Source organism: Topomyia yanbarensis, chromosome 2 (genome assembly GCF_030247195.1).
Source record: "Topomyia yanbarensis strain Yona2022 chromosome 2, ASM3024719v1, whole genome shotgun sequence".
NCBI lineage: Eukaryota > Metazoa > Arthropoda > Insecta > Diptera > Culicidae > Topomyia > Topomyia yanbarensis.
In genome coordinates this window covers 101,919,884-101,943,485 of record NC_080671.1, presented here as the reverse complement: position 1 = coordinate 101,943,485, position 23,602 = coordinate 101,919,884, and the positions used below count along the sequence as shown (strand labels likewise).

The following is a 23,602-nucleotide window of genomic DNA, read 5'->3' as shown; positions in this document are numbered from 1 at the left end:
ACGCAGCTTCGGTTGACCCCAACCAGATAGAATGCGGCCTTCGCGATGTCACGAATCTAGGAAGTATTCATTTCTCAGAAGAAGACGTTCTTGTTGCCATAAAAAAGTGCAAGTCTTCAGTGTCAGCTGGTCCAGATGGGATTCCAGCTATTATTGTAAAAAGATGCGCGAGTGCACTGTATGTCCATCTTCAGCTCATCTTTAACCAATCGCTATCTCAGGGGAAGTTTCCTGTGCATTAGAAAAAAATCAGTCATGTTTCCCGTTTTCAAAAAAGGAGACAAACAAAATGTTGCAGATTACAGAGGTATAACTTCGCTTTGTGCTGGATCGAAACTGTTCGAGATCTTAGTAGGGAATGTTCTTCTTCGCGAAACTAAGCCATACAAGTCAAGTGAGCAACATGTTTGTTTTTCCTGGTAGGTCAACAACAACTAATTTAGCTCAATTCACTTGGCATTGCATTAAAAACATAGAAAATGGTGCACAGGTTGACTCCGTCTATACTGATCTAAAAGCGTCTTTTGATTGTGCTGATCAGGTATTGTAATTCTCTCTCACTCACGCGAGAAAAAGCTTATCCGATTTCCAACTTTTTCGAGATAAGATGAGTCGCAAAATTCTCCGTCTCCACAAATAGCGTGAGAATAACTTTCCGAATAAAATTTATTTGATTTTTTCCTTCTCACCGGAAAAGGTGGTAATATTTTTTTTTGTGGAAATCAATAAAAGTGTCAACATATACATTTAATTCCAAAGAAAGGCGACAAAGAAGTACGATAAACTTGTTTTTTTTTCGTGTTTTGGAATAGCGACAGCAAGGCAGCGAGCGCAAAAAGGATACCGTGATAAACTTATTCGCTCATTCTCCGGCGGTTTTATTTATCCGGAGAAATAACACATTGTATGTATCCGGAGAAGTTGTGTGAGTGCCAATAACTTTTCATGTGGAAATGTGAGTTTTTATTGTCCCAGTAGCAAATTATCCGGACGCATTGACTCATATGAGCGATAAATGCAATGCCTGGTACTGATCATTCTCTGTTGTTGGCAAAAATTAAGCTGCTGCGAGCATCGCCTAATTTCATCGAATGGCTTGAATCGTACCTCAGAAACCGTTCTCTTTCTGTGAAATTAGGAAACAATGAGTCATATACATTCACAAATCTTTCGAGAGTGCCGCAAAGAAGCAAACCTAGGCCGTTGCTGTTTACCTTGTTCTTTAATGATGTTTGCTTTGTTATTCCGACTGGATGCAAACTTGTCTACGCTGACAAGCTCAAACTGTTTCGCACTATACGATCCACAACCTATCCTAGAGCTACAGAGACAACTAGATGCCTTCTGCAACTGGTGTACTAGGAATTTACTGACTATCAGTGTCTCTAAATGCTTTATAATTTCCTTCACTAGCAAAAGAAACCCAATTTTATGGAACTACATCATCAATGAGGAATCACTCAAAAGAGTGTCAGTTGTCAAAGATCTTGGTATTCAGTTGGATTCTCAACTATCTTTTAGAGATCACTATTCCCACATTTTAGCACAGGCAAACAGAAACCTTGGTTTCATTGTGCGAATTGCTAAAGAATTTACTGATCCATACTGCATTCGAGCGTTGCGCTTTTCGCTTGTCCGTTCTGTTCTAGAAACTAATTGTATCATCTGGTGCCCTTACGCTGAAATTTAGATGAACGGAATGGAAGCAGTACAAGCGAGGTTCATTCGTTACACTCTTAGATCTTTGCTGTGGCGTAACCCATCGGATCTGCCACCGTACGGTGATCGTTGTCGTTTATCGGATATGGATACCTTAGCCAAAAGACAAGATATATCCAGAGCCGTCATTGTTGGTAATCTTTTAACTGGTCAAATCGATGCTCACAGATCAATGTAAATCATGGGCTTTTTTGAGACTTGACTTTCATCAGCGAACTGAATATGGCCAGAACGAACCTATAAGGACAATGTGTAAGATATTTAACAGATTTTATGATTATTTCGCCTTTTTTGAATCTAATAATGCTTTTAAAAATAGACTTAAACGACTCACTTAGACTATAAAATGTGATTTGTAATGTGTTAAGTAGAAACTAAGATGCACTGATGTGTAATTTATGGCTGTGTAATTGAAGGCTAATATACTTTGTCACAATAATTTTGTAAAGCACTGGCTGTACTGTCGCAAAAGATGGCTGGGTTTTTACGCGCATTTGAGGATAGTTCCTCAAATGGGCTTTTCTCGCCCAAAAAATGGAGACCATTTTAGGTCAGATGAAAAATAAAGTAAAAAAATAAATTTGTACATTCACTATCCTGCAGATAGTGATAGTAATGAATTGGAACGGTAGGTATTTGTCACAAACTCACTTTAGACTTGCCAAATTTTATCCAAACACATAACATCGACATCACAATTCTAACGGAAATCTACTTGCAGCCAAATTCGTCTTTCGTCATTCCCGTCATTCTATATTCGAATAGACCGTCTGCACTCTGTGACTGGTGGAGGTGATGGAGTCACGATTCTTGTGAGATGTGAGGTGAAGTAATAAATTCTGGGAAACGTGAAAACTAAGGTCATTGAAACTTCTCCTATCCGCATTCAATCAGCCAACGGTTATATGAACTTAGTAGCAGCAGCAACCCACGTAAGGAAGATCTATCGAAATTCAAAAATTACATTATATCATTAATTAAACGACCGATGCACACATTATATCTGGGGATTTCAACGCAGCAGACTTCCCATGAACATCGACAGGTTTGTACCTGTATACAGAATTTCGTGCACGCGTTCAACCTCAAACATGCTTCGTTTCGATGTACAGGTTCGTCTCGAACATCGAACCCAAGCAAACGATGTACAAATTCTAATTCGTACGTACACCAGGAGCGTACACGAGAACGATTCGCTCAAGGCAAAAAGAGTCAACGCTAGTGACGATGAGAGTGAGAAACAGAAAACTGGTGCCACGACCTTATGTGTACGCACATGGGATTCGCTTGTGCAGGCGAACATGTGCACGTGTTTTGGTACGAAATAGCGTGTACGAAGTCCGTACACGAAGCGTAGGTTTAATATGAGCACAGAACCAGAGCGAACATTGTGTACGGTGTTCATTTGGGAAGTCGCTGGCATCGTTGCACTGGCAGCCCACACCAGTTATCGATTTTTTTTGTTCACGCACCGAGGATTCCAATGTACATCCAAACGGATCGACGTTCAATCTTGGATATAGTACTGTCAAATACTAAAGTAAACATGTCTCTTCTAGTAGCTCATCAAGAGCTATCATCGGATCATTTTCCAATCGTCAAACTGCAACGATCTAGAGATCCCCGTTTGGGCATGTTTGACAAATCATTAAACGACAGAATCCTGAAAAAATCCTCAAATCCGCTACAAAAACTAATGTCACTTCAAGGATGGAAGCAAGAAGAAGTGTTGGAAAATATCGAAGTTCCTAAGGAATGCAGTGAGATACAACCCAAAGACTAGACGTCCTCGATGAGCCGTTCCAGGACATTAACAGCCACAACAGCAATTGTGCGAAGTGTCAAACCGTGTGGTTTCCGACGGCTAAATTTGTGTTACACTATTTCAGCCAAGAATAGCACCACTGGGAACCTACTCCCATGTCGTAAGAGGCGACTAACAACATGCTAGGGATTCCTAGGTCAAGGTATTGCTCCGTACCGAACACCTAACCTAGACCTGAACTATAAGGTTTTCCATCATAGCCTTTATCCACTCTGTATTGAGTGAATCACTGACATATAGTCACCTTTTCTGATTCGCTATTCCCGATTGTGTACCAACGTTATAGGTTTTCTCTGGCGGTGGTACAATAGCCTGAACAGTGGTAAACATTTCAACACGCCAGAACTTCACTCTGTCAGAAAATGTAGGGCCATCGGCATCTAAAACTTAGCATAATCGCACTCCTGGTCCTTGGCCGCCCTGACAAAAGGGTCTGCCTCGCAAATAAGAACCCGAGTAGTGGTAATCTCTCCTTCGCACTCCAATGGACAGTTTTTCGAAGGCACTTGACAACCAGTTACCTGAAGCAATAGCTGTCATCTAGGGACTTCAGAATTACAACAGCCTTATCGTCCAATAAGTCTACCGAGCACGCACAGTAAAATTCTAGAACGATTGATTTTGAAGAGACTTAACCTCCATATTGACAATTCGGATTTTGGCGGTCGTACTCGACTAGTCACTAACTTGTGAGAATCACTCAAGCTATCAAAATGGTCTCGCCGGAAGAAAATTGACTGGGATGGTGCTACTTGGCGTGGAGAAGGCTTACGACACCGTTTGCAGGATGCAGTCCTCTACAAAATTGTCTACTTCCCTGACAAGAATGGTGAGTTCGTTCATTAACAAATCTTTCGGTAAATGGCGAATTATCTACAACTCATGGAACACCACTTAGTCAGTCCTAAGCCCAACACTCTATACGGTATTATGAAGATGGATGAAGAAACAAATGCATTCTTCGCTGATAACCATAAGCTACTTTGTGATTCATCGCGATCCTCAAGTCATAACGCAAAAACTTCAAGAAACCCAAGCAGCCCACCCGTTAGCTTTACCCATTGATGAAACGGCGGTCAAGATTCCAACCTCGCAACAAATTGCAGCTTTACAAATAAGTTTTTCGTGCGGTTCTCACCGATGGATCCCCTGCGTGGATGAACTACGCCAAAACGTATCAAAAGTGCGCTCAGGTGAAGCAAAACAACCATGACACGTGGTATCCAATAGAAGATCTGCACGCCGAAGCCAACCTATAAACCATTGACGAAGTCAAATGCATTCGTAACCGAGCGCTCGTTCGCTACACACGCGCGTTGTTTGGTGTAACATTACCTTGAGTTAGACGATATCGATGAATTATAAACCTGTGGTTCTCAACCTTGTTCATACCACGGACTCCCCAGAAATCACACTGGGTTGCCACGGACTTTTCCGTTATTTTCAGTTTGCTAGGAAGCAAGACCTGAAATTTCAATATGCACTCAGAAAATATATTTTTCTTCGCGGACCCCCAGCAACGACTTAGCGGCCCCCTAGGGGTCCGTAGACCCCAGGTTGAGAATCACTGTTATAAACAATAAATTGTGTCAGGCAGTGCAGTGTAGAGCGGTGCTAAACAGTTTCCTTACCTGAAAGATGGCTTTGTTTAGACGAGCTATACCAGCTCTCTACTCTGTGAAGGTCACGCGGGTGACGGATAAAACGAACGAAGGATCAATTCACCTATAAGCTCGCCAGGAAATAACTGGTGAAGTGTTTCGTTTTTAATTTTCTTATCGATTTTTTTATCATTTTTTATTTAAGTGCGGTCGAGCATGTTTCTCCTGCAACAAATGGATCAAGGAGAAGGATCTCCCTCCAAAGATTATTCTTTTGAGGAAGAGGAACATCTATTTGATTCGGAGACCAGGTTTACCAGGATGGATCCGCTGGTCCTTGGGTGGTATACCTTCGGCCCAAAAGTAAACCGTTATACAGCATAACTGCTGCGCGGGAGCTGAAAAAACGTTACTCGGTCGTAACCGAGATTAAAAAGGTTCAGTCAGATAAACTGCGCGTAGTCGTTACTGACTTGAAACAGGCCAATGATATCGTTAGCAATAGCCTCTTTACGATGGAGTATCACGTCTACATTCCTTCTCGTGATGTGGAGATTGATGGTGTGGTAAGTGATGCGGGTCTAACTGTCGATAATCTGATAATGGATGGGGTTGGCCGCTTTAAGGACCCTAACCTTCAATCAGTTAAGATTTTGAAGTGCAAGCAACTGCACTCAAAGTGCATCGAAGATGGGAATTACTATCCATCAGACTCGTTTCGCGTAACCTTCGCCGGATCTGCACACTTCCGAGCTACGTTGAAGTGGGAGGAGCTTGTCTACCTGTGCGTATGTTTGTACCGCGGGTCATGAATTGTTCCAATTGCAAGCAGCCAGGCCATACGGCCACCTACTGTAGCAGCAAGCAACGGTGCGGCAAATGTGGGGAGCCCCATGTGGATGATTCTTGCAGTAGGCCCGCTGAGAAGTGTGTTTATTGTGGGGAGCATCTGGGTGCACTTTTAACATGCCCAACGCACAAACTTCGCGCGGATAAAATGAAGCGATCCGCCAAAAATCGCTCCAGATACTTACGCAGAAATGCTTAAAAGAAAAAAAGAAAACCCATACGCTCTCTTGCCAACTGACGATAACGCCTCTAACGACCCTTGCGAGGGGCATTCTTTGGCTTCACTTGGAAACACTAGGAAAAGACCTAATCCAAACTCACCCGAAGTTCCACGTAAGGGTCTTAGATTGTCCCAAACAAGGGTATAAATTAAAAATAATCCATCAACTGGAAGTGTTGCTACAAATCCGAAGATAATACCTCCTGGTTTTGGAAAATTAAGATAAAACCAGGAGTTCCCAGCACTACCCGAAGCACCAAAAATCTCAAGTCCTCACATTTTACAGTCAGAAACTACCAAAAACGGGATCCCTTAAATTTTCTGTCATTGTGGACTGGATATTCACAGCTTTCAACATTTCCGATTCTCTGAAAAGCTTGCTGGTTGCTATTCTATCAACAGTAACATGAATAATGGCCCCTCCTTGCAGCAATCGTATCCTTCGATGGCTAACTTATTGAACGGAATCACGGATCTGATCACTGTTTTACAGTGGAACTGCAGAAGTATTATCCCCAACATTGCCCCATACGATGAGTTAAGAGTACTGGCGGGCGTCTTTCCCACTAAAAAATCGATTCTGGGACCTCTCATATCGATTGCTCATTCGATGCGATATTTTGAACCCATTGGTGATTGCAAATTGCGAAAGGCTTGTCGAGCTTAATTCTCAGACCCGATTCATGTCCTTGTACTTCGATTACATGACACAGAACATCAATTCATCTTCGTATAACGTTAACCGTGCTCATCTCTTGCATTTTTCGACACATCCATGAAGGAAGAGATTTGTGGAATCCCGGATCACATTCGCCCACAAGTGGTCCCAAGTAATTTTTATAATAAATACCATCAAGTCAACTGCAGCAAAATGTTCTACACTGACGGATCAATTCTCGACGGGTCCACAGGCTTCGGTATCTTCAACGAAAATCTTGCTGCCTCATTCAAACTCAATGATCCTGCTTCAATTTACGTCGCAGAATTAGCTGCCATTCAGTGTACTCTCGAGATCATTGACACCCTGCCCGCAGACCATTACTTCATCGCGTCGGACAGTCTCAGCTCCATTGAGGCCATCCGTGCGGCGAAACCTGGGAAGCACTCATCGTATTTTCTGGGGGGAAAATACGGGAATATCTGAGTGCTTTATTTGGTCGGCAATGACTGGGCAGTGCGTAAGCCTCTTGTACCTGAAGGCATAAAATAGACCCCACTTGCGGTCCTTAGCTTCCTGCCCAGTAACTTCTAGCCCTGCCCCCCCCCCCGTGGCGTCGATTGGGATACGAGTAACCTTAGTGAAGATCGGGTAACCAACCCCGGTGGGAACTTTGGTCGTATGCTGACAGGGAAGGGGGGGTTACCCTTCTTCGGAAGGTGTAAACCTGTCCTGGTGTCCAGATGGGACCTTAAGCAGTCCTGGCACGATGGCCCACCGGCGAGACAGGTGGTTGGCGTAGGCCCTATAAGCCGCCCCTTAAAAAACCCACATAACGAACAATACAGAAGAGAATACGACCCAGAACAATCGGCAACGACCCAGGCGACGAATAAAGGATCACGATTGGAAACTCGGAACATGGAACTGCAGATCACTCGGCTTCGCAGGATGTGACAGGATAATCTACGACGAGCTACACCCCCGCAACTTCGATATCGTGGCGCTGCAGGAACTTTGCTGGACGGGACAGAAGGTGTGGAAAAGCGGGCATCGAGCGGCTACCTTCTACTAGAGCTGTGGTACAGCCAACGAGCTGGGAACCGGCTTCATAGTGCTGGGCAAGATGCGCCAACGTGTGATCGGGTGGCAGCCGATCAACGCAAGGATGGGCAAGTTGAGGATCAAAGGCCGTTTCTTCAACTACAGCATCATCAACGTGCACTGCCCACACGAAGGGAGACCCGACGACGAGAAAGAAGCGTTCTACATGCAGCTGGAGCAGACATACGACGGTTGCCCTCTGCGAGACGTGAAAATTGTCATCGGCGACATGAACGCACAGGTAGGAAGGGAGGGAATGTACAGACTGGTGATCGGGCCTAACAGCCTGCATTCCGTATCAAATGACAACGGCCAACGATGTGTGAACTTCGCAGCCTCCCGTGGAATGGTAATCCGAAGCACATTCTTCCCTCGCAAAGATATCCACAAAGTCACCTGGAGATCACCGGACCAAGTAACAAAAAATCAAATCGACCACGTTCTTATCGACGGTAGATTCTTCTCGGACATCACAAACGTCCGCACTTATCGCAGTGCGAATATAGATTCGGACCACCACCTGGTTGCAGTATGCTTGCGCTCAAAACTTTCGACAGTGCATAGCTCTCGTCGAAGCCGAACGCCGCGGCTAAACATCGAGCGGCTACAAGATGGCAGAGTGGCTCAAGAATACGCGCAGCAGTTGGAAGTGGCACTATCAACGGAAGAGCAGCTAGGCGCAGTTGCCCTTGAAGATGGCTGGAGAGATATCCGATCCGCCATAGGTAGCACCGCAGCCACTGCACTAGGTACGGTGGGCTCGGACCGAAGAAGCGACTGGTACGACGGCGAATGCGAGCAGTTAGTCGAAGAGAAGAATGCAGCATGGGCCAGAATGCTGCAACACCGCACGAGGGCGAACGAGGCGCGATATAAACAGGCACGGAACAGGCAGAACTCGGTTTTCCGGACCAAAAAGCACCAGCAGGAAGACCGAGATCGCGAAGCGATGGAGCAGCTGTACCGCGCTAAAGACACACGGAAATTCTACGAGAAGTTGAACCGCTCGCGCAGGGGCCACGTACCACAGGCCGACATGTGCAGAGATACAAACGGGAATCTTCTCACGGACCAGTGTGAGGTGATCCAGAGGTGGCGGCAGCACTACGAAGAACACCTGAACGGCGATGCAGCAGACGACGAGGATGGCACGGTAACGCACCTGGGAGCACGCGCGGAAGACATTACACTACCGGCTCCGGATCTCCAAGAAATCCAGGAGGAGATTAGCCGGCTCAAAAATAATAAAGCCGCTGGGGTTGACCAAATACCAAGCGAGCTGCTAAAACACGGTGGCGAGCCACTGGCTAAAGCGTTGCACTGGGTGATTACCAAGATTTGGGAGGAGGAGATTTTACCGGAGGAGTGGATGGAAGGTGTCGTGTGTCCTATCTACAAAAAGGGCGACAAGCTGGATTGCTGTAATTACCGAGCAATCACCCTGCTGAACGCCGCCTACAAGGTACTCTCCCAAATACTATGCCGTCGACTATCACCAATTGCAAGAGAGTTCGTGGGACAGTACCAGGCGGGTTTCATGAGCGAACGATTTACCACGGACCAGGTGTTCGCTCTTCGTCAGGTACTGCAGAAATGCCGCGAGTACAATGTGCCCACACATCATTTGTTCATCGACTTCAAAGCCGCATACGACACTATCGATCGAGATCAGCTATGGCAGATTATGCACGAGTACGGATTCCCGGACAAACTGACGCGATTAGTGAAGGCGACGATGGATCGGGTGATGTGCGTAGTACGTGTCTCAGGGACGCTCTCGAGTCCCTTCGAATCACGCAGAGGGTTACGGCAAGGTGATGGTCTCGTGTCTGTTATTCAACATCGCGCTGGAAGGTGTAATAAGAAGAGCAGGGATCGACACGAGTGGTACGATTTTCACAAAGCCGTTCAGCTACTTGGCTTCGCCGATGACGTTGATATTATTGCACGAAACTTTGAGAAGATGGAGGAAGCCTACATCAGACTGAAAAGAGAAGCCAAGCGCGTCGGACTTGCCATCAACACGTCGAAGACAAAGTACATGATAGGAAGAGGTTCACGAGAAGAGAATGAGAACCGCCCGCTTCGAGTTTGCATCGGTGGCGACGAAATCGAGGTGGTTGAAGGGCTCACTGGTGACTACCGACAATGATACCAGCAGAGAGATTCGTAGACGCATCGTGGCAGGAAATCGTGCTTACTTTGGCCTCCGCAAGACACTTCGGTCGAACAGAGTTCGCCGTCGTACGAAGTTGACCATCTACAAGACGCCGATTAGACCGGTAGTTCTCTACGGGCACGAGACCTGGACCATGCTCGTGGGGGACCAACGCGCACTTGGTGTCTTCGAACGGAAAGTGCTGCGTACCATCTACGGTGGAGTGCAGATGGAAGACGGCACATGGAGACGGCGAATGAACCATGAGTTGCATCAGCTGTTGGGGGAGCCGCCCATCTGTCATACCGCGAAAATCGGACGACTACAATGAGCCGGGCACGTAGCCAGAATGTCGGACAATAGCCCGGTGAAAACGGTTCTCAATTGCAATCCGACCGGTACAAGAAGACGTGGCGCGCAGCGAGCACGATGGATCAACCAGGTGGAAGACGATTTGCGGACCCTTCGCAGACTGCGTGGCTGGCGACGCGCGGCCATGGACCGAGTGGAATAGAGGAATCTTTTGTATACGGCACAGGCCACTTCGGCCTTAATCTGTTAATAAATAAATAAATAACTGAGTGCTTTATCTGAAAAATCTTACCAGATTACCTTGGTTTGGGTCCCGTCACATTGCTCTATTGCGGGCAATGAGAAGGCGGACTCTTTAGCCAAGATAGGCGACGCTTACGAAAGACCAATTTGCTTCAATGAATTTTTCAGTATCTCTCGTCAGAGGACGCTCGATAGTTGGCAAACTTCATGGAGCAATGGGCACCTGGGACGGTGGCTACATTCCATTATCCCGAAGGTATCAACGAATGCTTGGTTTAAGGGCTTGGATGTGAACCGGGACTTTATCCGTACGATGTCAAGGCTCATGTCCAACCATTACACGTCTGATGCGCATCTCCGTCGTATAAGGCTTGCTGACAGTAATCATTGTGTTTATGAGAACGGATATCACGACATCGAGCACGTTGTTTGGCTGTGCGCAGAGTACTGTGTTGCCAGGTCCCAACTAATAGATTCCCTTCGGGCCCGAGGTATATCACCCTATGTGCCAGTCCGGGACGTCCTGGCAAGCCGTGACCACCCCTACATTTTCCTTATCTACATCTTTTTGAAAACTATTGATGTCCAAGTTGAATACACTTTCCCCTCTCATTCACAGTAGAACCTCGTCAACCTTTCCCTTTCACGAGTCTACGATGCATACCCTTCCGCCCATCCAGAACATCATGACACGCGTTACAAGAATATCATAACAGAATCGGAGTGCTAATAATCATCCGAAATATCGACCCTCCCCTCGCCCCTGCGATTGCAGGCTGGAAAGCACTACAATAAAGTGTGCATATCCCCCACAATCATCAACCAGCCAACGAGAATGTCAATTTTACAAAATTTTACAATATGTGTCCCACTTCCTACCTTTTTCCTTTACTAACATAAGAGGGGAGCAGGCCGCCCCTAAATACGGCTTTCTCTTTCCCCATGAACACGTCATGTACCTTAAAAAAAGAATTGTCGGCCTCGTTAAGCTACCGCATTTATCTAAGTTTAGTAATCGATTGGTTATTATTCCAAGATTTAGATTATTTAATTAGGCACTCGGCATGATACTGTACCTTTATGTGGTCTGGGGGCTTTTCCACAAATGCAGTATTACAGTGATTATATCACCTAGAAACTACGGATACGATTTTCTTTTTATCGATTTTGTTGGCTATTTTCGGCAAATTTAACTCATCATGATGAGTTATGTTCTAAATGACCATGCGGTAGACTTGCCCAACTCCTACTGAGCAGAAGGCAAAAGACTCTTCACATTTCCTTTCGATCATGTCCATATGAGCCTGCCTAGTCCTAGTTTTCCGTTCTAAGTTTATAACTGATTCACTCTAGAATACCTATCCGTCTTTCAATTTCATTGCTTTTATTTCTCTTAGTCTTAAATTTGCCGAAATAGCCAACAAAATCGATACAGTAGAACCTTGCGGCAATTAAAACATAATAATATTTTCTTTTTAGTTGAGCTACATTGTGATCCAATTTTGTACTTAACTTGGCGACCTTTATTTTACCTACTTATTTCATTGTCAAATAATGTTCAATGTGGGTTTAGGGCCAAGTTCTCTTTGGGGACACCCTTCTTTTATTGCTATATTATAAATTAGATCCATCGTTAGATGCATTTTTTAAATGATATCTATTGCATTATTTGAGCCGGGAAGGTGCATCAGGGCTTCATACTAATTGTATCATGGATTAAGGTACGTGGATTGCCTGTCTCTAGTCAGAAGATAATAATGTCTGCACTGAGTTCCCAATTGTTTGGCACTATGTAGTTTGTTGTTAATATTCTTATCTGTCACGGTACGGTGAGTTTGACGCGCTCTTCTCACACATACCATCAGTCAGTACTTTAAAGAGTATTGCAAATGTCGCTATTCAAACGTCTGGATTTTTTTGTTGGAAGAAGATACCCTGTGGAGTGCGCATAAGAACTTCTGCTTATCGATCCAATCCTTTTGGGACCTTCTTATAAATTGAAAGTCATTTGCTAGCCGCTGCCATAACCCTTGCGGTGATCACATCACATCACACCACTGTATTTTGAACAATCTGCGCTTATCATCAACTCCAGTTGTATTCTGGTCAGCTTCAGTAGCGCCACTCTTTTGTGAATCAATAATGTCATCAACGAGAAGAGACGTACATTGGACCTCTGCTTTCTAAGGCGTTCGCGATTGGGCTCCCTATTGTGCAGAAGCTTTGTGTGCGTTATCATTCCCCCACTACATTGGGTGCTCGATGGTGTCCACGATCCCTAGCTCGATTAAAAACTTCCAAACAAACTGCATAAAAGAAATTTTCACAACATAAAATACAAGACTAAGAACCACCATTCTGTTGGTGTTGATACATCAACAAATAAATAGAATTTACCAAACCATTACTGTCAATTCAACCGCGAATACAAACGCACCTTCTTCAGACACCTGCAAAACCTGGAACATCAGCTGAAATCTACGCATAAGCCGTTCTGGAAGCATGTGAATGAGCTGCGGACAAAAAATCCGGGTTATCATCTTGTGTATCATTGAATGGAGCTCTGTTTTTCGACAAGCTTTCAATCGTTTCTTTTCCGACGAGCGTTTTGCACCACAAATGTTGGTCCCAGATGCCCTTAGAAGGGCGATTCAACTATAACAACTATCGAGGCCAAACGATCCGCAATATAGCCTCTAAGCTTCTCTCCCGTATTCTGTTTAGCAGACTACGCCCGTTGGCTGAAACCTTTGTCGTCGAATACCAAAGTGAGTTTCGAGGAGAGACGAGGATCAACGATGCACCAGAGATTTACTCTGCGACAAGTTCTGGCTTGATTTCGGGAATGCAACTGGCGGACTCACGATCTGTTTGTAGATCTGTTGAACATATCGTATGACTCGAGATAACGAAACAAACTGGCCGGTAATGTTTGAACATGGATTTTCGACAAAACTGATTATGCCAAAGATTAAGCTAATTCCTATGGCGCTGAATAAACCAAAAGCAAGCGTCAAAAAAGGTGGAGAGAAAACCGACTCGCTTAGATTAGGATTAGGATTGAATTAGGACGATGCATTCTCGATTCTATTGTCCAACATAACGCTCGACAGTGCGATACGAAGGTGTGATGTGCAAAAGAACGGAACCATCATCATGAGACCCCACATGCTTGTTGGCTACGCGGACGACATTGAAATCATGAACGTTGAACGTTGCAGAGCAGTGGAAGAGGGCTTTTTACCTTTTAAGTTGTGCGCATACGAGGCGACAGGACACACGCCACAAAATATATTTACTATGGATTTAGTAGAAAATGGAGGATGGCGTAAACGCCTAACCCAGGAAGTGTAACAAGTGTACAAACATTCTGGCATCGGAAAGCTGATAAAAGACGGCGACTAGATGTAGCGCAAACTTGGAAGAGGTCGTTAACTTCTGGGCAGACTCAACACTATCTGGCTGAGAGTGGCGTCCATTTATATTAAATTTGCCTTCAAAAACATTGCTAAAAATTAATCCAGGTGTTTGCGTTTCGATTTCGTCTCTTCAGAACCACGGCACTTGACCAATACACCGGGCTGACGTTAAGTCCAAAATTGGAAACACTACTTGTGAACACATTAATAAACGACTTCTACCTTACGATATCCCGTAGGTGAAAAGATTCTGTGTGTTGATGAAATTCTTCTTAGGGAGTAATATAGCATTGTAGAAATATTCTTGCACTTATTTTTAAAATAGGCAAATCACCTAAAAAATTTGACAACTATCGCTGTACAAGAAATGACAATAAAAACTAACCCCTTACTCTTTATTCTTCTTTCAGTTTTCAACCAAGTAATACCTAGTATGAATCCGCAAGAACTAAGTACTATGGTTTGGATGGGACAGTTCGCCTCGCCACTGGATGAAAACCTGTCGAATCTGTACGGTCAACCGGTACCAGCAGTAATGGATGATATCACGCAGCAAGCTTCATCGATGGTACGTATCATTTGAAGTGAAACGATCCGAAATCAAGGCAAAATGGGAATGCCGTACTCGTATTTTTCTTCCAAAACGACAAGAACCAAACAGCTGGCTGTGTGACGACCTATGATCGAAATCGTCGTATATCAAAATGGTTCAAATTGCTCGTTTTACCCCCTCGGCAATCTCTCCCACAACCCAAACCTTCATTCACTTGCTGTCTTACGTTCAGTAGTGGTTTTTGTTTGGTTTTTCGTCTAATTTTGTTTTTTGTTTTTTTCTCTTTTTCATTTTTGGTTTTTTATTGGCCAATTTTCGTCCGGAAATATCAACATTTCACAAACACACACACACACTCCCCGAACCATCACATCCGGTCGGTTTTTGTTGTATTCAGGACATGAATCCGGCCATCGGGCCACTGATCGGTGACTACAGCGGCCATGTGACTGCGATTCCCACACCGACAGGTGGCCTGGCCACGATGCCGAACTCCGAACTAGCCATCACCAATCCGGAACTGTTCAATCTACAGCAGCAACAGTTGCAACTGCAGCAGCAGCTCAGTTTAGGGAACTATAGTTTTCTAGAGCAAAGCGGTCTTGCTGGGCAGCTGACCGGAGCTGGCGGTGTACCCGGTGGAAGTGGAATTGGAGCGCACGATTCGGATGATCCTGTCGGTGCCACTCGCATGGTTGACGACGACGACGATGACGACGGTCTGAACGACGAGGAGCACGCTATGCAAACGTACGAACAATACCAACGAATGGTGGAAGCCAACAGTGAGTTCCTGTCGGTAACTGGACAGGAAAATCTGCTGACATACAAGCTGATGAACGAAGCGCAGCTGCTGCAACCGCAGGGCAACTTTCTCGACTTCGACGGATGTGCGAACGACGATGACTCGTCCAGTCCGCCCATGCACGATGGAGTCAAAGTTTCGGGATACGCCCATCAGATAGCGGCGGCCGCTGCAGCAGCGGCAGCTGGTGGCGGTGGACACACCGGTGGTGAAACGAGTGGCGCAGCGATACGCTTTCCGAACAAGAAAATCAAACCTGTCAAACGGCCCGGGTTGGTACTGAAAACGCCGATTGCCTACAAGGGCGATATCGATCCGTCGGTGATTCCGATTCAGCGCGATGGAATGGGTAGGTTTGCGATTTTTTTTCTGTTTTTGTTTTCGTTCATTTTGCAAACTGCGGTGTTGCTAATTGACGACATCACTTTGTTGATTACATTTTTCTTTGGCTTAAGCCGCTGTATTTGGTTAAATTCTGAGGTCTTTTTATTGTATTATTCTAAGAAGAAATTTTTCAACTTCTAAGTTAGTATAAACTGAGAGTTTCATGGAACTATGAGTATTTTATAACTTTCTTAACCGACAACGCTTTGATTCATCTACCATCAGTTTCGAAATCAATGTTGCTCATATTTCCCATAACCATCGTATTCAAGGCAGTGCAGGATAATTGTTCTGAGATTATCGTTCTTTTACCATCCAGATAAATTTGTTAAAAAGATTAGAGGGTTGTGTACAAGACACGACCATTGTTACCATGAAAATGCAGCATGACTAGCGAACACCACGTGCGAATTTATTTCATCGTATCAATATTGCATCATTTTTCAGGGCACACACGCATTACGTTGTTACTTTTAATGTTATTGTCCACTGGTAAAAAATACAGAATTGTTCATTAACCAGCACACATTTAAGACAAGTTAATAAAATAAATTTGCCAATTCAATTCTTTTGTCATTATATATTCGTTCTAATAACTATCTTGTGATTAAGGACAAGAATCCTATGAAACGATTCTAACCTTGCCGTCAAAGCTCATGCACATGCTATAGAACAGCACTTTGCAATATTGCTTTTGTTGTACCATCATCGCTGGAATGTACTATTTAAAAAACCGTTCTAGTACACGCAGATTAACGCCCCTCTTTGACAGCTCATTTAAAATGACTACATGGCAAGCTCTTTTATCAACTTTGCAATATAGATGGAAGCCACGCCTTTTGTATTTTTTTCTTTTTTGTTGGAGACGAACCACTGCGACCAGTATTTGGATCTATTGTGGTATGCCCCTTCCTTAATCTAAGTGTACTATCTACTATGACATATCACTATTGATGAGTGGGGAGCACGTCGTTTGGCATAAGTTCATTTGGCATAAGTTTATTTGGCATAATGTTCATTTGGCATAACAGCAGGTGACACATGCTTTCGTTTGGCATAATGTTCATTTGGCATAATGGTCATTTGGCATAATGGTCGTTTGGCATAATGGTCATTTGGCATAATGGTCGTTTGGCATAATTTGAAATATTCATTGAAATCTCTTATATTTAATGTTGACGCCTAATGTGGCGACGCCACATCGCTTTAAGTATGGTAGTTAAACTATTTGATAGCCCCTATGTTTGAGTAACCCGAGCAAACGAGTGAGTTGCTGGTGAGAGGTAGCCACTTCTGACGGCCGGTCGATGACCACCTCGGCCCCTTGGTCTCGGTTATGCGATATTTCCAAGGGCTATTTGGTAAATTGATTCAAAGAACTGCTCATGTTTGAAAGAAGGAATCAACCCCTAAGTTTGAGCAAACGAGTGGATCACCAGTTTACTTCCGAGTGCTATTTGGTATACAAATTCAAAGAACTGCTCATGTCTTAAAGAAGGAATCAATCCTTGTTTCTGGCAAATATATACATGTATATTTGCCAGAAGGTTGATTCCTTCTTTCAGTCATGAGCTGTTCTTTAAATTTGCATATCAAATGGTCCTCGCAAGTAAACTGGTGATATACTGGTTTGCCCGTTTTACCCAAAATTAGGAGTTGATTCCTTCTTTCAAAATTGAGCAGCTCTTTTAATCTGCATGTTTAATAAGTTCGCTAGCAAAGTGTTGATTTACTCGTTTGCCCGGATTACTTAAACATAAGGGTTGATTCTTCTTTCAAATATGAGCAGTTATTTGAACCTATATACCAATTAACCCTTGGCATTGTCGCACAACTGAGACCAAGGATCCGAAGCGGGTTCCGCCGGGTTCCGATGGTGCGTCGGCGGCCCCTCGCGAGCAAACCTGTGATCACTCGTTTGCCCGGATTACTCAAACATAGGGGCTATCAACTAGTTCGACGGAGCGGAGCGATGTCGGACAGCACCGGGTTTAAAGCGATGTGGCGTAGCCACATTAGGCGTCAACGGCTAGTAACAGAAAATTCAACGTGGCATAATGGTCATTTGGCATAATGTTCGTTTGGCATAATTTAAAAATGCCAAACGAACATTATGCCAAATGACCATTATGCCAAATGACCATTATGCCAAACGACCATTATGCCAAACGACCATTATGCCAAATGACCATTATGCCAAAAGAACTTATGCCAAACAAACTTATGCCAAACGACGTGCTCCCTGATGAGTGATTGTCGGTATTGAGATACACACTCTTCCCAGTTAGGCACTCCACTTCGTATGAAGTTTATTACACCTGCTTGGGATTTGCAGTCCAAATATCAAAAGGATCCAATGTTCCTTTACCGAGGACTCTTAGCTGCGTTGTATCAATGCACTACATTCGCAGAGCAGATGCTCTGATGTTTCACTTTCAGATGATGCTTAATGCTTAGCTCTTTTTTGTTTAGTCTAAGCAACTCCAGGCATTTTTTCTCGTTGGGTGAGATAAATTTCTTTGATTGTCGTAGTCCAGGTGTGGTACTCCAATTGTTCTTCATAGCTGTGATCTCCCACTTTTTCAATTCCATTTTGAGGGCACTCGATGATACTCCACAGAATGGTTCTGGGCCGATAAAATTAGTAGAAAACCCTCTTCTTGCTAGCTCATCGGCTTTTTCATTCCCTGAAGAAAATTACTGAGCCAGAACGGAGACTAGGGCCACTTTGTTCCCAGGTTGACCGTTCAGGCTCCATAATTTCGTAAGTAGTTTCAAAGTTCGGCATCGCATGCAACCAGTCCTCATTTGCAATGACGAGGTTATTTATAGGAAAATCTTTCAGAACCGCAAGACTTTTTTCCGCCTCAAGTTGTATCACCTGATGTAGCGGACGGAGATGCAACGCTGCATCTAATGCTTTTGATGGAGTACTTCGAATGGCACCGGTTATCGCTCCACAAGCAAGCCTTTGAAGTTTACCTAGCTTTTTTGAGTTGATGTCTCTTTTGTTTTAGGCCACTAAATTAGCGAGGCATATGTTATTCTTGGTTTGACTATTGTACAGTATAACCAGTGAACCATACTTGGTATGAGACCCCATTTTTTACCAATTGTTCTACTGCACACCCAAAGAGCACTAGTTGCCTTGCTTATAACCTGCTCAATGTGCGCATTCCAGTTTAATTTTTTATCGAGTATCAATCCCAGATACTTTACCTCAGAGGACATTTCAATTACTGTTTCGTTGAGCAAAAGTGTTGATATGGAATATTTTCTTTTTCGAGTAAACGGGATTATGATTGTTTTGGAGAGATCTATGTTCAGGCCCTCCTTTTTACAGCACTTCGAAGTGAAGTTCAGTGCAGCTTGCATTCTATTTGAGATAACATAATCACATTTTCCCCTAACGAGGATTACAACACCATCTGCAAATCCAATCACTTCGTATTCCATTTCAGTTATTGATTTCAATAGCTCGTTTACAACTAATGACCACAATAAGGGTGATAGAACTCCGCTTTGAGAACATCCCTTATTTGTTTTCATAGTCAGTGACGTGTTTCCAAGGGTGCTAGTTATTTCACGGTTTGTAAGCATTGAGTTGATCCACTTTATTGTGTAAATGTCAAACCCATGTTTTCTCATAGCATTCCGCATTGAACTATGAGATGCATTGTCGAAAGCTCCTTCTATGTCTAAAAAAGCTGCAAGTGAGATTTCTTTCGTTTCAATTGAATTCTCTAGTTTTCCAATCAACATGTGTAATGCATCTATTGTTGATTTGTTGCTTTGATATGCGAAATGAAATTCGCTCAGTGGAGAGTCTTTCAAGTACTCTGCTTCAATGTGTAAGTCAATCATTTTCTCCATTATTTTCAGGAGTATAGAGGTTAGGCTGATTGGCCTAAAAGATTTTGGAAGTGATGTATCGCACTTCCCCGATTTTGGTATAAATATTACCCTTGTTTGTCTCCAGCTTGTAGGTATATAGTTTAGTATTAGACTTGCCCTAAACATTTTCGTCAGGTATGGAATTCTGTATTATTGGCAGTATTCCGTCCATCCCCGGCGATTTGAATGATTCAAAGGAGTCGATCGCCTATTCCACCTTTGCGTCTGTGATTATAGCACTGACTATTTCGTGAGCTTCGATACTAGATTCATATGAGTCAGGCTCTGCTTCAATTTGATTCTGTGTTTGTATATTATTAATGGGAAACGAACCAGGAAAATGTTTCTCCATTATGATACTAAGTGTTTCTTGGGAATCAATGGTGAGAGTTCGTTCGCCCTACTTCACACTACCTAACCCGTTTGTATGATCTTTTGAGAGAATTTTTTGTATTCTTGCAATGACGGGAGTTTGTTCAACCCGCTCGCACATCAACCTCCAACTCTTTCTTCGCGATTTCATCCCACTGTCCAGTCCGTTTAGCCCGGTTGAACAGTTTCCTAGAAACTTTCCTGAGCTTTTCTAGGGTTTTGTTCCACCATGGTGCGTCCTTATTGGATGAACGCGTTTTAGCTGGACAGCTTCTATTATAAGCATCCATCAGTTTAGATGTTACAATATTTGTGGAGATCTCCAATTCTTTTTCGGTTTGGATTTCTGCTTCAAACATGCTTTTGCGCTCAACAGTTGAAAGCAGAATGAATTCCAGTTTGTGTTTTTGGGATTTCTGTAAACTTCTGTTAGTGTTTCTCCTGCTTTATACACTCAGTTTTTTCTACGCGGTTTTTTTGCGCGGAATTTTTTACGTGTTTTTTTTACGCGGATTTTGAAATTTACGCGGTTTTCATTTACGCGGATTTTTTAATTTACGCGGTATCCATTCACGAGGTTCCCATTAACGCGGATTCTTAAATTTACACGGTATTCATTTACGCGGATTTTGAAATTTGCGCGGTTTTCATTTACGAGGATTTTGAAATTTACGCGGTTTTCATATACGCGACATGTATCCCCCGTGTAAAAAAAAACCTGAGTGTATTCGAAGAGTATATGCGTGTGGTCTGATAGAGAAATTTCATCAGACACATGCCAGTTTATGATGTTTTCAGAGAGTTTTGTACTTGACACCGTCAGATCCAGCACTTTCTCGCGTATCACATTTATAAAAGTAGGTTTGTTGCCTCTATTACATATATCAATATTGTTGGATAATATATATTCTATAAGGCACTTACCCCTTTCGTTGATATCACTACTTCCCCATACTGTATGATGGGCGTTTGCATCGCAACCAATAATGAACTGCTTATTCCTTTTCCTACAGTAGCCAACAAACTCAGTTACTTCCTGTGGAGGGGCTTCATCTGATTCCCCTGGGAAGTAAGCAGAAGCGACTATAATATCAGTCCTCCCTCTCGTTGGTGGTATATTTAACTGTATTGCCACTACGTCTCTTTTTATAAATTCGGTTATTGGTGTAAAGTTAACATTTGCACTTACCAGAATACCTGCACGTGGCATATTCACCGAGTTGTCAAATATTATCTTACCCATTTGTGTAGATATTCCTAGAATATTGTTTTTCAAAGCCACGTCTATATTCTCTTTTGTGAATCTGCGATAAAGGATTCCAGTTGCTCCTTTCGCATTATGCAGATTCGCCTGGATATTTTTTTTTGGTTTTGTCACTCATTATTTGACTCCCATGACTTACGAAGAAACAAAACGTCCACTGTGTCAGAGATTCGCTTAACACAGTAAGGGCAAGGCCCATGATACTCCGTTCGCGACTGGCATATTTTTCCCAGGCAGCCTGTTAGTCCTCGACACGGAGATACATCTTGACTTAGGGATTTCTGCTTTCAGTCGCCTCTTACGACCTGGGAGCAGAAGCCCAGTGGATCCATTCTTGGCTGAGATACTTCAACCCACCGGATGACACATGGCCTATAGGCTGTTTTTTCCAGAGAAAGGTAATAGACTTGTCAGCCTCCTAGTGGATCACATCCAACACGACAGGTTCGTCCGGACACACCGAAATTTGAAAACAGAAACCCAGCAAAACTTCAGCGAACTTCCCTCAGCTGAAAACCCTAATAAGCCCCCAAACTGTTAAAAACCCAGCAAAAATTCTGCCTAGCCTCTGCAAAGAAAATTCGGTGTGTAGTGAACAGTCACTGCATCACTGACTTAGGAACGCAGAAAGGGCTTCATACTGGGGAGTTCGCCCCGATACTTCCCAGGCTCCGTTCGCCATTAAGAAAATTTTAAACCCCTTCAATAATTTTAACCATAGCACGGGTCGCATGACACTATGGAATTGGGGTTCCCTGTTAGGGGGTTTAACCACCGGAACAGGTGGTCTGTAGTGTAATTCTTAGCCGGTTGAAACAACCACTACCGACACTACACGGCTTATCTCTAGGCTGTTCGGAGAAGAAAGCTGACATTGAAGGACAGCTTCCATAGATGGCCGAACAGCCGGCCACCTTTTGTATAATATTCTTATACAAAATTATTACGAAATTATTTTCATCATCCTTTTTGGTACGACTTTCACTTAGTGGCAGGGTTGCCACATTCACTGATTTTCTTGAAGGTGTTGCAAAACCATTCGGGTTTGTAGATTATTGATTTGAAGAATATTTGCTTATATTATGATAAATAAAAGAAATTTTCTAATTAAATTCATTTTCCATTATGTATTCGTCCTAATAAGGACGGTTTGTAGATAACTATGTTTGGTGATACAGGACGAGAATCCTTTGAAACGATTCGAACTTTGCCGGCGATTCGCTTCTGCTGCGTTCACACCGACCGGCGCAGTACGAAAGTCGTACTTAATTAGTTACTTTAAGTACCATTAAGTGCCACAAAGTACAATAATTACCACCAATATTAAAAAGTTCGTGTTAAATTCATAATAATTTAAGTACAGAAATGATTTTAATGCTCGAGTCATGAAACTCCATCAACAATTAACAAAACGTAAGCGAAAACTTTATTTTCTTACATTTTTCCAACGTTTTCACAATAATACGGAAGGGAGTGGGCGTAGCGTATTGGTAAATCGATTGCTTTGTACGCAGCGCACCTGGGTTCGAGTCTCGACCCCGCACATAGGGTTAGAAATTTTTCCTAAGAGATTTTTCTAACCCGAAGAGGCGAATGACCTTAAGGTTAAAACCTCTATAATTGAAATAAAAAAAAACAATAATACGGATTTTTGAATAGTGTACAGTTGAAATACCAATTTATAGTTGCAACCAGTTTTTAAGTTGGACTTCTTTGAATCGAGTAGTATTTAAATGGCGCAAATCCATCAATAATAAACGGCGCTACAGTAGTTTAAAATTATGCCATATTTTCGTGACGCAGTTCGAAATCAGATTTTAGTTTTACACCTAACCCCAGGTAAAGTAAAGCATTTTCAATGCTAAAATGAACGAGCATAATCACTGGTGAATTAAATGTTGCAGAAAACAATACACTCTATGGAGTGAACAACACAAATTTGGGTATTTTTACACCCAGTGCTAAATTCTCACTGACAGGTTGCAGATTCAACAGTAAAATTTGAATGCTTCATTTTTTTTTATTATGACAGCAACTTCAAAGAACCTATTCAAATTTTTAGTAAATTTAGCCCACACGTGCTTGCTTCAATTTTCGTTCATTGAATTGTTGACTTAAACATTGCTAGGATAAATTTGGTTTTTTTTTTCGAGGGTACTTTGAATTTTAAAATGATCTCGCTTTTCTTCCTTCTTTGTTTGCTACATACTGCCCCAGGAAAA

General features: G+C 43.2%; 1 protein-coding gene across 1 annotated transcript in view; it reads left to right on the top strand.

The window, feature by feature from the left end:
- The window catches only part of LOC131679028 (polycomb protein Sfmbt), a 44,912-nt gene that overhangs the window by 7,411 nt on the left and 13,899 nt on the right, over nucleotides 1–23,602 (top strand). Inside the window, exons 2-3 of the mRNA XM_058959549.1 lie at nucleotides 14,519–14,676; nucleotides 15,059–15,815. Of these exons, the coding sequence (XP_058815532.1) occupies nucleotides 14,519–14,676; nucleotides 15,059–15,815 (915 nt within the window). The remainder of the gene's footprint in view (nucleotides 1–14,518; nucleotides 14,677–15,058; nucleotides 15,816–23,602) is intronic.